At 37.8% G+C, this 14474-nt stretch overlaps 2 protein-coding genes across 5 annotated transcripts in view; both read left to right on the top strand.

Moving 5' to 3' along the window:
* Nucleotides 1-8541, top strand: part of LOC148720327 (calmodulin-like) — a 15699-nt gene extending 7158 nt beyond the window's left edge. For 3 of the 4 annotated variants that reach the window (XM_088739253.1, XM_088739251.1, XM_088739252.1), the window contains exons 4-7: nucleotides 378-405; nucleotides 904-1047; nucleotides 1693-1929; nucleotides 5712-8541. In XM_088739253.1, coding sequence (XP_088595379.1) covers nucleotides 378-405; nucleotides 904-1047; nucleotides 1693-1929; nucleotides 5712-5770 — 468 coding nt within the window. In that variant the 3' untranslated portion in view covers nucleotides 5771-8541. Of the gene's footprint in view, nucleotides 1-120; nucleotides 227-377; nucleotides 406-903; nucleotides 1048-1692; nucleotides 1930-5711 lie in introns of those variants that run through there. The other variant, XM_088739255.1, reaches the window with a different exon arrangement.
* Nucleotides 8542-9417: 876 nt separating this feature from the next.
* On the top strand, nucleotides 9418-11628 carry LOC148720326 (trace amine-associated receptor 2-like). The gene has a single exon (XM_088739250.1). The coding sequence runs from the start codon at nucleotides 9677-9679 to the stop codon at nucleotides 10589-10591; it is 915 nt and encodes a 304-aa protein (XP_088595376.1). The 5' UTR covers nucleotides 9418-9676; the 3' UTR covers nucleotides 10592-11628.
* The last annotated feature ends 2846 nt before the right edge of the window (nucleotides 11629-14474 follow it).

Genomic DNA, 14474 nt, shown 5'->3' with positions numbered 1-14474 from the left:
CGCACTCTTAAATGACCAAGGCAATCAACAAAATATCAATTTCCCTGCACCACTAACAGACAACCTGGCAGTTTTCCGCGCGTGAAAGAATATTTTTACTTTTTAACGATACACGTCATTCGTCATCACTTAGTTAACTCAAAGTCATTCACTTTTGCCTCCAAAGACCATTCCAATGTCCGACTAACCATACCATGTCTTATATTTTTAAAAGTGTTACTTTTAGGTGAGTAAGTTTTATAGTTATCATAGAAAGGACGTTTCAGTGAAAAGTTGTATTTAAAGTATTTAGTGTTATAATCTTATGGATTATTCGTGGCCTAAGTCGACATTTTCCCTTAATGCTTGATGTTTGTCTTCGTTGATTTCCCACACAGGAGAAGCTTTCAAAGGAGGAAATTCTTGGTAAGTTTTTGTTTGGATATGTAACTCAGCGCGATCTGAAATAACACTGACAGAAAAGCACAAACTTAGAGTGCAAATTGCCCAATGTTTGGCAGATGAAAAATTCGTGGGCCTATGCTAAATTGCATTATTTGCTTTCAATATCAAATCAGTCCTCTGGAATTTTTCTTTTCCGTATCAAATTACACGATGTTTAGTTACTAAGCTCCTTTTAGTTCTCTGTCGTGAATTATCGAGTGCTTTTTACTATCATTTCATCAAAAACATGTAGTATGACGAGTATTATATTAAGATACACTTAGCCAACAAGATTTGTAATCCTCCCAACATAAAAGTTATCACTTCGAATCTTCCAATCTTTGACATATTTTAGTATTTTTCATATATCTTTAAGTATAACAGTGTTTACCAGGGAGAAATAAAAAAAAAATTATCAAATAACAAAAATTAAATAAAAGTTTGCACAATACATCTTGTTTTAATTCCCTATTATTCTAGAGTATCTTGAGGTGTTCCAGTACTTTGGTCAGGGCAGGGAGGGACGTATTTCAACGAAGCAACTAAGACGGGCCATGCAGATGATGGGACTGAACCCAACAGATTTTCAAATACAAGCAATTGTCAATGAAGTTGAATATGATGGTCAGTAAATTACCTCTTAGCCACTATCGCTATGCACGTCTCCCTGTGGTACCTTTGTACATATACGTATTTATCAAAATAGTTAAGGGAACGCGATGTTATATTTAATGGTCATCGGAGTGCGTCTCGATTGAGTCTCAAAAAACGAAAACCTATACGATCACAGTTGCAAGATTCAATCAGATGGCAGCTAGGAACATCATAAGAAGCCAATAAGAGCTCAAAGTAAAAACAAGAAAACTGCTTAAAGCGCAGGAAAACTCCAGAAGTCAAGTTCAGATTTGCTTTAGTTTTGAATCTGATTGCTTGTGCAGAAGGATAACGCTAGTTTCTTGGACTAACGGCAGGCACCTCTCTTACTGGAGTGAGTTAAGTCACTCGGCCATATTATTCCTTCATCCGCTCATGTGAACCTTCTCAAAGAGATTGCTAAATTTGATTTGGATGGTGATGTTATTCTCGGGATAACGTAAAATAAGACAGACTAAAAAAAAACTTTGGCATCTAGAGTGCAGGTTATCTAGAGGGTTTTTCACAGCTTAAGTTATCTTAAGACCTATGAAAACGTCAAACTTTAATCTTTATCACTGCAAGAGTATTTTCTTGTAATCAGCAACTGCACGTGTTTTTTTTTTTTTTTGGCAGGGGACGGGTACATCACGTTTTCAGATTTCATTAAAACCATGGAAGAGTATAAGAAACCAGACGATAAAGTAGACCTTATGATGGCATTCAAGGTGTTTGACCATGACGACAAAGGTTACATTGAGACGAAAGAGATAAAGAAAGCGTTCATGAGATTAAAAGGAATTACGAAAGAAGAACTTGAGGAACTTCTGGAGACTGCAGATCTTGAAAATCATAGACACATATACTTTGATGGTAAGATGCGCCGGCTTAGCCTTTGATTATTTTTAAAGAGACTCAGATAATTCTATAATCGTAGCAAGATATAAATGATACTAGACGTCTAACGATCAAAAACAACGACGACTCAACTTAAAAAATTCATTAAAATGCACTAATTCTTGGAGCGTTCTATTACTAAATCTCAAGCAATCATTTAGCTTTCTTTTACGTCTTTGAGGTCACTCAGGCATTTTCGAACTTTAGACATTTTTTTGCGAGAAATCTAGTTTAAGAGCCACTGACCGTAAATATCGAGAATCCGCCGACAGTTGCAAAATTTCGTAATTCGTTTTATTTTTTCTAAAGGACCCTTTTAATAAGCCTTTTCCGAAAATTATATCAAAAAGTTCTATCCCGCTTTTTTTTCTCCGAAAAATCGAAAGGTTGAAAATACGTGTCTAAATGGCCGTTGTCTCCCCCCCCCCCCCCCCAAAGCAATAAAATATTATGCTACTTCGTACGCTACAACGCGATTAATCCCGCTTTTAAATTTTTTGTGCAAGCCGGAGGGTCCTTTCATCTTTTGGAAAATATTAATTTCTATTAATTTCTAAACACTACCACCTCCAGCACAATAGTGAAATGCCTGAACGCTTGATCGAGCAATTCAACGTCATCACGAAATGTAACGGCAAATTTGATTGCCTTGTTAATGAAATGTTGTATATTCGCATGCGTAAGCCAACACTGAACGTGCAAACGGATTCCATCCGCGCCAAGGTGTTTGTTTAAGCCGTTCAGTCTAATTTATGCTATTCTTGTACCTTTCCTTATTTGCATGTTTTTAAACTAGTCTCTTGATAATGGAGTCACGATGACCCCGAAACGTCGAGTAATAAATCTTTCCTGGTTTTTTCTATGCCTTTGCTTTAGCAAATCCCTGCTGATCTTGTTATGTTGTTACGTTTAAGTCTGAACAGTCACTCGTTGAAATAAAGGACTTCGCGTCTCTTTCGCGGATGTAAAATAAAGTTCAACCTCAGTGACCTACTGTGAAAAGGTGTGTCATATATACTTACACATCATAATGTACATCATCTTAAAGCTTTATCCTTGTTTTTTGAGTCCTCCAACTCTCTATCTTGGCCCACCATAAGCGGCACGTCCAGGTATAAAAGAGTTTGGACTAGTTTGTCAAAACTGCAATGCGAACCGCTGAACAGCTGTCACGACCCATTTAAAGGCCTTTAAAAAGGTCTTGAATGATATATTTACAAATCAAAATATATATCTTCTTTAAGCTTTATCCTTGTAGTTTAAATCCTCTAAGTTTCTTTTCTGGCCCGCCATAGGCGGCGCGTCCAGCTTTCAAAGAGTTCGGGCTAAAATAACAAAAAATGTAATGCAATCCGTTGAACGGCTGTCACGCAAGAGGTCATATATTTGGTATATTCCCAGGCGGTGTGGGCCCTCCGATTGCGTTGCATTGTGGTAGCGTTATTTTCAATATAGCAGTAAAAGCTGTAGAAACGGGCAGAGTTTGACTAAATATTCCGTAAAAGTTAGGCCGTTTCTTTTTCCTTTCGCTATAGGTAAATATAATTTGATATATTCTGAACGCGTAGAATTATTTTCGTGCGTATTTGTCACGTATTATGTCGTCCTCAAGGACAAACGCAAGCACTGTTTTTTTGCATGTAATTTGAGACCGATTTTCAAGAAGGTTAAATTCGTTGTACGTCGTAGTTTGGAGCCTTTTAAAGATTTGTATGGCCGCTTTGATCCTTCGTCAACAGCTCAAACGCGCTCCAACGGTATAAATGTTTTATGCATTTTAAGTGATAGTGTTTAGGCCCTTTTGTGGAGGGAAAAAGCCCATTGTTGCGTTTAGTGTGTTGCGTTACTTAGCGTTACTACTACAAGGACAGTTGTCAATCGTGTTGTAAATCTACTTTCCTAAGTGAAGGAAAATTAACTAATCGCTAGTGTTGTGTGGTAAATCTTCTATCTTGATCATTGAATCAAGGCCAGTTTAATTAGAACAATGAAAAGAGTCACTTGATCCATGAAATCCTCTACCTTGCGTCGGGCGACACGCCGGAAAGCTGGAAAGCAAAAAGCAGTCGACCGTTGAAAAGTGTTGATGGGCCTCTGCGTCTCCTACCATTCGCTAGCGCTTTTAATTCTTCTACCCTAAAATATTAGCTCTTCTTAGGATAGCTCTTGATGACTTCCCTTTGCGATGTGATGATAAAGGTCAGTTTTGAGGTGTCATTTCCCCCATTGGTATGTTCTTGAGGTTTAGCAAAGCAGGATGAGATTGTGCTGCAAAAGGCAATATTTTCTTCCGTGCGCGTGCTATTTTCTTTGTTTCAAAATGTTCTTCTCTCCTTAAGTAATAACTAGAGATACATTTCTCAAAACGCTCATCTAGGTTTCCTCTATTCTCGAAGGGTATTTTGAAAATCTGTACGTGTTCACTAAACATGGAGCGCGACAAATTTGTTCTTAGGAGGCGTGGGGCTTCTCCTTTTACAAATCCCGTATTTATTCTCGGTGGAAAAAGTTCGTGCATTACAAGGTCTCTGTCTCGTTAATGTGCGTTTGCGTGTCAATGGTCAATTCCCTGTAAAATAACTCACGTCTAGAAATATAATTTCTGACTCTGAAATTGTTCATTCCGCCCTCGGTTGTGAGTCTAACTGTTGCCATTTGTGTCGAGATTCTTAGGCAGATTGCAGTTTCGAATCTTTCTTTCCAATTCGTCACCGAGGAATGAGAGGAGTCGGGCAGGCCCGTCAAACGCTTTAACTTTCCAAAGAACGTCAACAGACAGTGAATATCAATTACAATCCACGTATATTCACGCTATCTCGCTGCCATCGGAGAAGTTCACTCCAACGCATCAAGATTCAAATGACTCAAGTTTTGTTTTACGACCATGATGCAACGCAATCAGACTGCGCACACCACCTGGTACATTCCTTGCCAAGCTGAAAGATTTGCCTTGACCTCTTGTAATACAAGACCTTTTTAAAGGCCTTTAAATGGATCGTGACAGCTGTTCAGCGGTTCGCATTGCAGTTTTGACAAAGTAGCTCAAACTCTTTTAAACCTGGACGCGCCGCTTATGGCGGGCCAAGATATAGAATTGGAGGACTTAAAATAAAAGGATAAAGCTTTAGGATGATGTATATTATAGTTTGTAAGTATATATGGCAGACCTGTCCGTAGGCCACTGAAGTTGACCTTTATTTTACCTCCGCGAAATAGATACGAAGTACTTTATTTTAACTGGTCACTTATCAGACTTAGACGGAACAACATAACAAGAAATTAATATTTTCTAAGAGATGAAAGGACAATCCGCTAGCACAAAAAAAAATTGAAAGTGGGATTACATCGCGTTGTAGCGTACGAAGTTGCCGAAGTTGCATACTTTTTTATTGCTTTACGGGGGGGACAACGGCTATTTAGGCGTATTTGAACTTCGATTTTTTTCGGAGAAAAAAAAGCGCGATAGAACTTTTTGATAAGATTTTCGAAAAGGGCTCATTAAAAGGGTCCTTTAAACGTCCTATCAACACAGGAGAAGTTTCAAACAGAGATTCTCAAAAACTATTGGAGGGATCTCTTAAGTTTAAAGTATCTGTAGGCAATTTGATCTCTCACATTGATCGTAATTTATAATGAAACACCACATATTGCTGTTTTTTAAAGAAGTGTACTACACAAAATTTCTCTCACCTTTATAGACCTCGTGATCTGTCTAATTCAATATCCTTTCACCCGCCTCTCTTCCAATTTCCTTTCAGAATTTTCAAGGCTGTTGGTACCACTAATCAACAGAGACCTGGATATATTTTGGCTGTAACAAAACGCTTCTGTTAAAGAGAATGCTATATGATTTCCTTATGACAAAACAGACCGGACTGTCTGCGAATCGTTCTGTTTTGCAACGATCCATTTTATGAACTATAGCGTAGCAAGGGATTATAAACTGCCCGTTTTTAACCTCTCGACTGTACTTACTCTACCAAAAACTACGGTGCCGGCGGTTTTGGAATCTTTAGCGTTTCCCTTCGGGAGCTAAAGAATCACTGGTCGTCGCTCACATGGAACATAATGATATTTGGCGAGCCTGTGCACTGGAGATTAGGAGCTGAAAATTCATATATAGCGTTGTTGACCAGGGGTGTGGTCAAGGTGCCTGGGCCATTTTTGGCTGATTTTTTCTTCTGTTTTTATGGATCGAGACAAGTCGAAGTCCATAAAAGCGCAAAAAAGAAAAAAGAAAGGACGATACTAATACCCAGCCATCTTGATGGAACGAGCTTGGTAAATAAAGGATTTATTATATAGAAAAAATGTTTCGCTTTAATTAGAATCAAGAATGACTTGTACATTTCGATAGCTAGGGAAAGAAAGCCAACAGTGTTTGTAGAACACTAAAGCCACGAGGGTCGTTTATTTTTTCTTTGTTTTGACTGTCTTCTGCCGCTTTATGCGACTTTATTGCTGACATTGTCCAAAAGTTGCGAGCTTTGTAAGTCCCCTCCACGCACTTTTTTTCTTGCGAGGGATCAAAGTGGGCAATCCCGAGCGGGCATGATGAGCCCATTTTGCCTGCTCGGCTAGCCAATCAGAACACAAGATTCGCTGCATATTGCCCACGGGCGCTGCCAACTACATGATAAAGTACGTTGTTTGATTAGGGTGAAGCTCAAATAGATTATCACTCAGTGAGATCCAGAGCATGCGTGGATCAAACCGTTTGAAATAGCTTTCCAGCGAAACGGATGTTAAATTTTTAAGCGACCTTTCTATGCTTTAACAAGAGCGAGACGTGGGGAATGGCACTGGCTGGCTCTCGGGGGTTTTGCAGGATGTTCATAAGCTTTAATTAGGGCTTATTCGGTTAAGTAACGCATTTTAATCAAGCGGGCTTGAAAATACCTGAAAAACATTTAAGGTGCAATATATTAAATCTCCTTCCATCAATAAGAAAATCACGGAGCCAGTTGACTTACAAAGGAGCTTATGATAACTTTAAAATTTCGATGAAATATTACAGACTTTGTCAATTTACCTGATTTTCAAGTCAGAACGAAGTTGAATTTGAAAGTACAATTATCATAGACTTTAGTGTAGAAAAAAACATTAGTGACTAAAGTGAAACAATTAAGTTTTAAGTTTTTGTGTGAAAATTCAGCTGCCTCGTGTCCTCAAACAACACAACTTATCAGGGAATTAAATTTTAAAAAGAGATTGATATGAGCAGGTGAACAAAATAAAATTCGCTTTCTGAAAGAATAATTAAAATCATGTTCAAATACTTCTCTCCTGACATATTTTGCATCCATATTGAAAACATCTAATCTTTTCGTTGGAATTCATCAAAATGTTTTTATTTTTTCAATTAAAACTTATCTAAAACTGTGTGATGACTCTCCCCTCAAGGAAAATAAAAAAAAAAGATAGGTGGGCTTGTATCTGGAAGCGTGAAAAAGCCGAAACAAAGGTATTTGAATCCTTTTAGCTCAGTCGAAAGTCTTCAAATATTAATTAGAAGAACTTCGATATCAACAAAACCATTGTTTGAATTGCATGTGTTTTAATTCTCCACTGAGATAGAAATTAATGAGGAACGGAAGCGAGTTTTATTAGATGTCATTGAAACAGCAAACAACATCTGAAACATTGTTTGTCTACGTCATCTTGCTCCTCATTTCGAGAAGTTTAATATACAAACAGAACATCCATGGCAAAAAAACACATATCTTGTCTTTTACCAAAATATTTAATTTTCTGTGCCCCAGTTCCGATGATATCTGGGAAGTACCACCGATCACTCCCAACGACCTTCTTCTAGGCCATCACAATGCACCGCCACAGCCAGAACCAGAGGAAAGAACCAATCCGCGATAATTACTCAGAAGCACACAAAACAGAGTCGCTGATTTCTGGAGGAGTTGGATGAAGTATTTCGCCCCCAACTTGTTACCAAGAAACAAGTGGTTTCGCGTGCGAGACAACATTCAGACCGGTGATCTTGTATTGGAGCTAGATACCAAACACAAAAGATGTGAATGGAAAATGGCGCGTATTATAGGCACCTATCCTGGAAACGACGGCCTTGTCCGAAAAGTGAGAAGCAAAACAAGAGACGGAGAGTACGACAGACCTATTCACAAACTGTGTTTGATTGCAACAAAGGAAGAGCTTGATGCAGGACTACTTTAGTTTAGATTAATTCGAGAACAATGAACACTTGCATCAATCTTTCAATCTTAAATGACAATTCGTTGCTCAACTAGAGTTAAACTCTTAATTTCCGCACTCGGGCGGAGTGATTTGCACTTAGTGTTTTATATTTTTGGCGCCAGAGCGTTCTCCCAGGGAGTCTGGGGATCAACCCCTCTTTTTATTTAAAGTCGCGAAAAATCCAATATTCAAAATAACGGTCAGCCAGAGATCACAAAAAGATCTAAAGGATGTATGGAATGCCCTACGAATTGTAAGGTAAAATTTCGTTAAACACTCAATTGTTATTCAATATCTAAAAAAAATCTGTATTTGTTTTTTAGTTTGACTTGCTTCCTCTGGCAACCAGTACAAAAATAAACAGCCACTATACATCAGAAACCTTCAAAGCTACAGTAACGCTTCAAAGCGAAAGCGCGAATCACTCTGATACTTCGTGAAAAGAAGGATCGGGAAGGTAGTAACAAGAAGGCGCTAGACCTTCCATCGAAGAGTTTTAAGCCATGAGCTCCCTTAGTTTCACTCAGAGTCGCAGATGGCACTGTATACTGATAAAGCTATATGAAAAATAAATGCGCTTAAAAAAAAAAAAACTGCCGATATTACTTTGAGAAGACTTTCAAATATGAGGTCAAAGTAAATAAGTCTTACTGGCTGAGCTAAAAAAGACATTTCGCTGATAGGATGTTCCCCCGCAATTGCAATACCTGTCGCACTTTTAAAGGCCCATCGCGCTCAGTAATAAAACTTTTCGCATTTTTTTAATATAACAGCTATCGCGCATTGTAATTTTATACCATCTCAATTCGTAATACGATGAGCTGTCACACTTTGTAAAAACACTTGTGGCACTTTTTACTGCAAGAGCTGTCACACTTTTTAATAACAGACCAATCCAATTTGAGATAAGATAAGCTGTCGCACTTTCTAATAACGCATGTCACGTATTATGTTGTTAAAAGCTCAAACAAACAAACAAACAAACAAAAAGACCAAAGGAGTACTATCTCACTCAAGAAGGAGGAAGGAGCACTTTGTCTTTTATTTCCCTTTACTCTTAGTTCATCCACCAAACGCTTCCTACGTGTTCTTCAACAGAGCAAAGCACGGCGGGGCTTCTTTATTTGATCATCGTTTCGTGTTACATAATCTCAAAAAAAAAACTGAGTGTGTACTTCAAATTGGCGTCCAATTGGAATCACACACGTTATCATCACGTGCCATTGGAAAATTTAATGTAAAATGCCAGGTGCTTTCAACCTCGATTGGACAGAAGGAACCACACTTTACAAGCGATAAATTAGGCCAATTCTTTATAGTCTGACGACTTTAAGTCGAGTGAAAGTGCGTTATTGCCGGTATGGCGCTAAAAATAAAGCATACACACGTTTTACCATTAACCAATGGGAATCAATAATCGGAGAGAATAACTACAAAGATCCCTAAAACGTGAAGTCTCCTGACACGGAAGAATGAAGATACTAGTCAGTTTGCCGTCTGGTAGCAGTAAGTAGTCATGGATTCGCACATTTCCTCCGACGAACCTTCTTGTTTTTATCTTCCTCGTCCATTATTTGATCAAGTCTCAGAGCGACTTCTTGCAAACTTAATAACGGCCATTATCAACATCATTACTGCTCCAGTCGCCGTTGTTGCCAATGCACTGATTGTCATCGTCATTTTGGCCTGTCCTCGTTTACGAACTCCTTCCAATCTATTACTAGCGACTTTGGCGTTGTCAGATGCCCTTGTCGGCCTAACAGTCCAACCAGGTTATATAGCCTACAGACTTATGGAAAACCAACATCGTTCAGTTCCCTGTTTCATAAGACTTATCTATAGCTCTGCATTCTACGTTTGTTTTGGTGTATCTTTCATGACTTTAACCGCTATCAGCTACGAGCGCCTTGTGGCTGTTCGTCTACGCGTAAGGTACAACACGATGTTTAGTACGAGACGAGTACTGAAGTATGCCTTGGGGATATGGACGGTGAATATATTCTTGACTGCTCTGGAATGGGCTAAAATAGATAAAGCAATGAGAGGTATTCATCTAACTCTTTGGTTCCTTTGCCTTCTTGTCTCAATTGCGACCCAGATTGGCGTTTTTGTAGCTGTGCGAACACATCATCGACAAGTGCAAGATCAACTTCAGGCAAATGAAAACCTACAGAGAAAAAGAGAAGTGACCTTAGCGAAACAGATATCGACTGTGGTTGCAGTCTACTTGATTTTTTACTTTCCCGTCTTTTTTGTGACATTTTATCACCAGATATTGGGGCTAAACATACAAACGCACAACCACTACAGCTGGGCAGAAACACTGGCTTTTCTAAACTCCTGCTCAAATCCCTTTATTTGCTGTTGGAAAAAGCGAGAGATTCTTCAAAAAGTCAAAGATCTACTGAAAAAAAAAAAAGTTTGCTGGTGAAACTCTAAAAAAACATGCAGTATGCTAATTTGCCCCCTTGTTACGATTCTATTTCATTTTCCCTGTGTTTTGTTAATATCTTGACTATTGATTTTGGGTTTTGAAGTAATTTTCAAAACTGCCAGCAAACGTCAATTGAACATTTGACATACAGTATTTTTAGAACTTACTCGATTGATGTTAGGTTTTTCATCAAAGTTTCAGGTTGTTAAATTTCGCTTTATTACAAGCACTTACTCTGGCGATAGATCTTTTTGAGACCGTACAGAAAGACTCTGAAATGACTTTATATCAATAAAATCTGGAATCAGCTTTCTTTTATGGCCGTATTATCATTGTATACGATTAAACGGAATATCCATAACGTCAGATGATGCAAACCACCGGCAGTTTCCGCTCATTTCTGTTTTTAAACAACAAGTGACCGCCACTATGAGCGTAACATTTGTTATTAAAATTTTGAAAGGTAGAGGAAAAGGTGGAAATAAGACAACATGTTTGAAACCAAAATATAAATATATATTCGAGAATAAACGATTGGATGCGTAAATCCATCTGCATGTCTGGGAAAAATAGTTTACTCGCGATAATTCCAGTCACACTGTCACTAACTCATGCAGCTTAAAGCTATATATCGACATAGGCTTTTGTGGAAGATAATCTTTGGTAAGGGGATGTTATTTATAAAAACTTAAAACGGTTCACAAGGCACAAGGTATAAGGAGAAAAAAATACTTGAAGGCGATGATATTTCATCTACGAAAATGTTGCCATTGTGACAGTTTGGGAAGTAAGTTTAAAATATCCTTAGCTTTGCGCTAAGAATTAAAAATAAAAGAGCTGCAAAACTTATTGCTAAAAAAATCCTCGACAGCGAGGGATCCAGAAAAATCCTGATTAACATGGACAATTAAATTTATAAGGACAATCATGCCCGCCTCTAGATAAGTTGAACGAGTACACGTTTATCGCACTTTTTAATTCAAGAGAATAACAGACCAATCCAATTTGAGATAATATAAGCTGTTGCACTTTCTAATAACGCATGTGGCGTATTATGTTATTAAAAGCTAAAACAAACAAACAAAAAAACACAAGTGTACTATCTCACTCAAGAAGGAGCTCTTTGTCTTTTGATTCCTTTACTCTTAGTTCGCCCACCAAACGCTTCCTACGTGTTCTTCAACAGAGTAAAGCACGGCGACGCTTCTTTATTTGACAAGCATCGTTTCAAGCTACATAATCGCAAAAAAACTGAGTGTGTGCATTAGATTGGCGTCCAATTGGAACCATACACGTTATCATCCCGTGCCCTTGGAAAATTTAATGTAAAATGCCAGGGGCCCAAACCCGGATTGAATAGAAAAAAACCATACTTTACAAGCGATACATTTGGCCAGTTCTTTGCAGTCTGACCACTTTAAGTCAAGTGAAAGTGCGTCATTGCCTGTATGGCGCTAAAAATAAAGCGTACACATGTTTTGCCATTAACCAATGGGAATCAATTATCGGAGAGAATTACTGTAAAATATCCCCAAAAACTGATACCTCCTGACACAGAAAAATAAAAATACTAGTCAGTTTACAATCTGGCAGCACTAAGTAGTCATGGATTCTAACTTTTCCTCCGACGAACCTTCTTGTTTTTATCTTCCTCGTCCATTATTTGATCAAGTCTCAGAGCGATTTCTCGCAAACTTAATAACGGCCATTATCAACATAATTACCGCTCCAATCGGGCAAGTAGATTTTCATTTAATTCCTCCCCCCTCCCCCCAAAAAGAAATTCAAGTGTTTCTGATAGTTTGTCTCTTCAATAGATTGTTAGAATGCAGAAGATTTTCTAAGACACATTGTACAGAGGGCTTGTCTTAAATAGTTGTTTTCTGATTCAAAACCACCTGCCTGGTTTTGTTTCTCTTGGGTAGTTAGTCCATGGACTGTTGCTATCTGATGGCAGAACTAACAGGTGGATATGTTTCTCTTGGGTAGTCAGTCCTCTATGGGCTGTTGTTATCTGATGGCAGAACCACCAATCTGTTCTGTTTCTCTTGGGTAGTCAGTCGATGGACTGTTGTTATCTGATGGCAGAACTAGTCCCTATTTTTTCAGCTCTATGCAGTCAGTCCTTTATGGAAAGTTATTTTATCTGATGGCAGTTTTAGTTTGCTCATTTTATTTTGAAAAATTTGTTGCGTATGCTGTTTGTCTCGTATCATCTGTTATTAGTCATATAGGCACTTTGGTCAATCATTGCTATCACTGTCCTTATTATTATTATTATTATATTATTATTATTAATATTAATTCAGCTGCTACTCTTCTCTCTTTGACACAGGGCCCACTACAGAAAGCACTAGCTTACTGAAGTCCCAAAACCTTTCGCAATGAGCCAACTCAAGAATTGCAGTTCTCAAGAGTTTTTGGGGTTTCCTTTCTTTTCTTGAGATTATTTTGCCCCAGTTTCAATCCCCTGGATACTTATTCAGCTAGACTAACAATAACACCATTTTTTCATAGATAAATGCTGAAATAATCATAATAATAATATAAATGATGATAATAATGATTAGATTAATGGAAATAATCATAGGAATTATAACCGTCAGGATAATGAACATTATTTCTATAACTATTGTAAATATTATTTCTATTATTGTTGTTATTATTATTATTATTATTATTATTATTATTATCATTATTATTGTTATCAATGTTATTATTATTTCCATCACCAATTATTAAAGATGCTTGGGAAAAAATGGTCTAGTTCCCTCCAACTCATTATTCTTTCAGTTAATTGACTTTCGGAACAGTTACTGCTTTATTCTGTCATTCCTGATGACCATAGAAATGGTGAAAGTCCACAGATATTATCCCTCTAAGAGTTTCTACAGGTGTTTTTTTTCCTCTGAATTTGGTTACAACAGAATGAAGGGCATCAGAGTATAATGCGTCCAGGTAGACATGAATTGCATTAACATTACTGGGTCATTTTGTTGTATTCAGGGTTTAATCTTAGCCTTCTACAGACAAGTTTGTTCCTCTAAATGCAAAACACATTTTATCGTTTTTTAAAACAAACTTATAAAGACTGCCAAGAAACAGCTACTAAATTTAGGGAAACATGACGAACAAGTCAACTAGACTGTGTACTTCACATCAGTGAATACATTTTAAAAACATGGTGGCTAAATCAAAGTATCACTTTTGGAGCATAAAATCGCAAGGTCAGTTTCCCATTTCTAGTGCCTGAGAAAAGATCAGGCCACCACATTACTTCAAATTCTATGGTTGCTCGTCCCTCTCAATTTCCAACAACCATTTTAATTTACAGGGTGGGAATCGTGCTTGATTTCTTACCCCATGCTCTTTCCTTGGCCGCCTGTAAAGCTTGTTGAGAGTTTAACAACTACAAAATAGTACTACTTGCAGCAACCTCCATAATCCCCCGATAGTTTTTCTTTAACTCTAATGGTACAGAACTTTGATGGCTCAGACCAGAAATAACATCATTCACTCTATGATCCCTGTAATAAAAAAAACTTTGGATTTTTCTCTCCATACAAGCGGCCGCAAATGCCATTTTTCCCTCGCACTGCTTATTAAAACATTCGGCATGCTTGCCAACAAAGCTTGGATGTATGTTTCAGGAACATAGTAGCTTTCAACTCGACACCATTTGCCTGAAACCAAAATGATAATTACGAAAGTTACGAGATTATTTACTTCTGCAGTGAAATGTACTAAATGATTTGCCCTTTCAAACATAAACCTGAATTATCAGGTTTGTCAATCACAAAATTGCACGCCGGGCTGTTAGTATTCCTTGGAAACCTTCCTATATTATCATAAATATCTAAGACAAGCACGTCTTTTAGCT

The sequence above is a fragment of the Stylophora pistillata genome, chromosome 11 (assembly GCF_964205215.1).
Source record: "Stylophora pistillata chromosome 11, jaStyPist1.2, whole genome shotgun sequence".
Classification (NCBI taxonomy): domain Eukaryota; kingdom Metazoa; phylum Cnidaria; class Anthozoa; order Scleractinia; family Pocilloporidae; genus Stylophora; species Stylophora pistillata.
This window is presented reverse-complemented; position numbering and strand designations above follow the sequence as displayed.

Bases quoted from the DNA above. Each gene is read 5' to 3' on its own strand.
- LOC148720326 (XM_088739250.1), top strand. From the start codon at position 9,677: ATGGATTCGCACATTTCCTCCGACGAACCTTCTTGTTTTTATCTTCCT.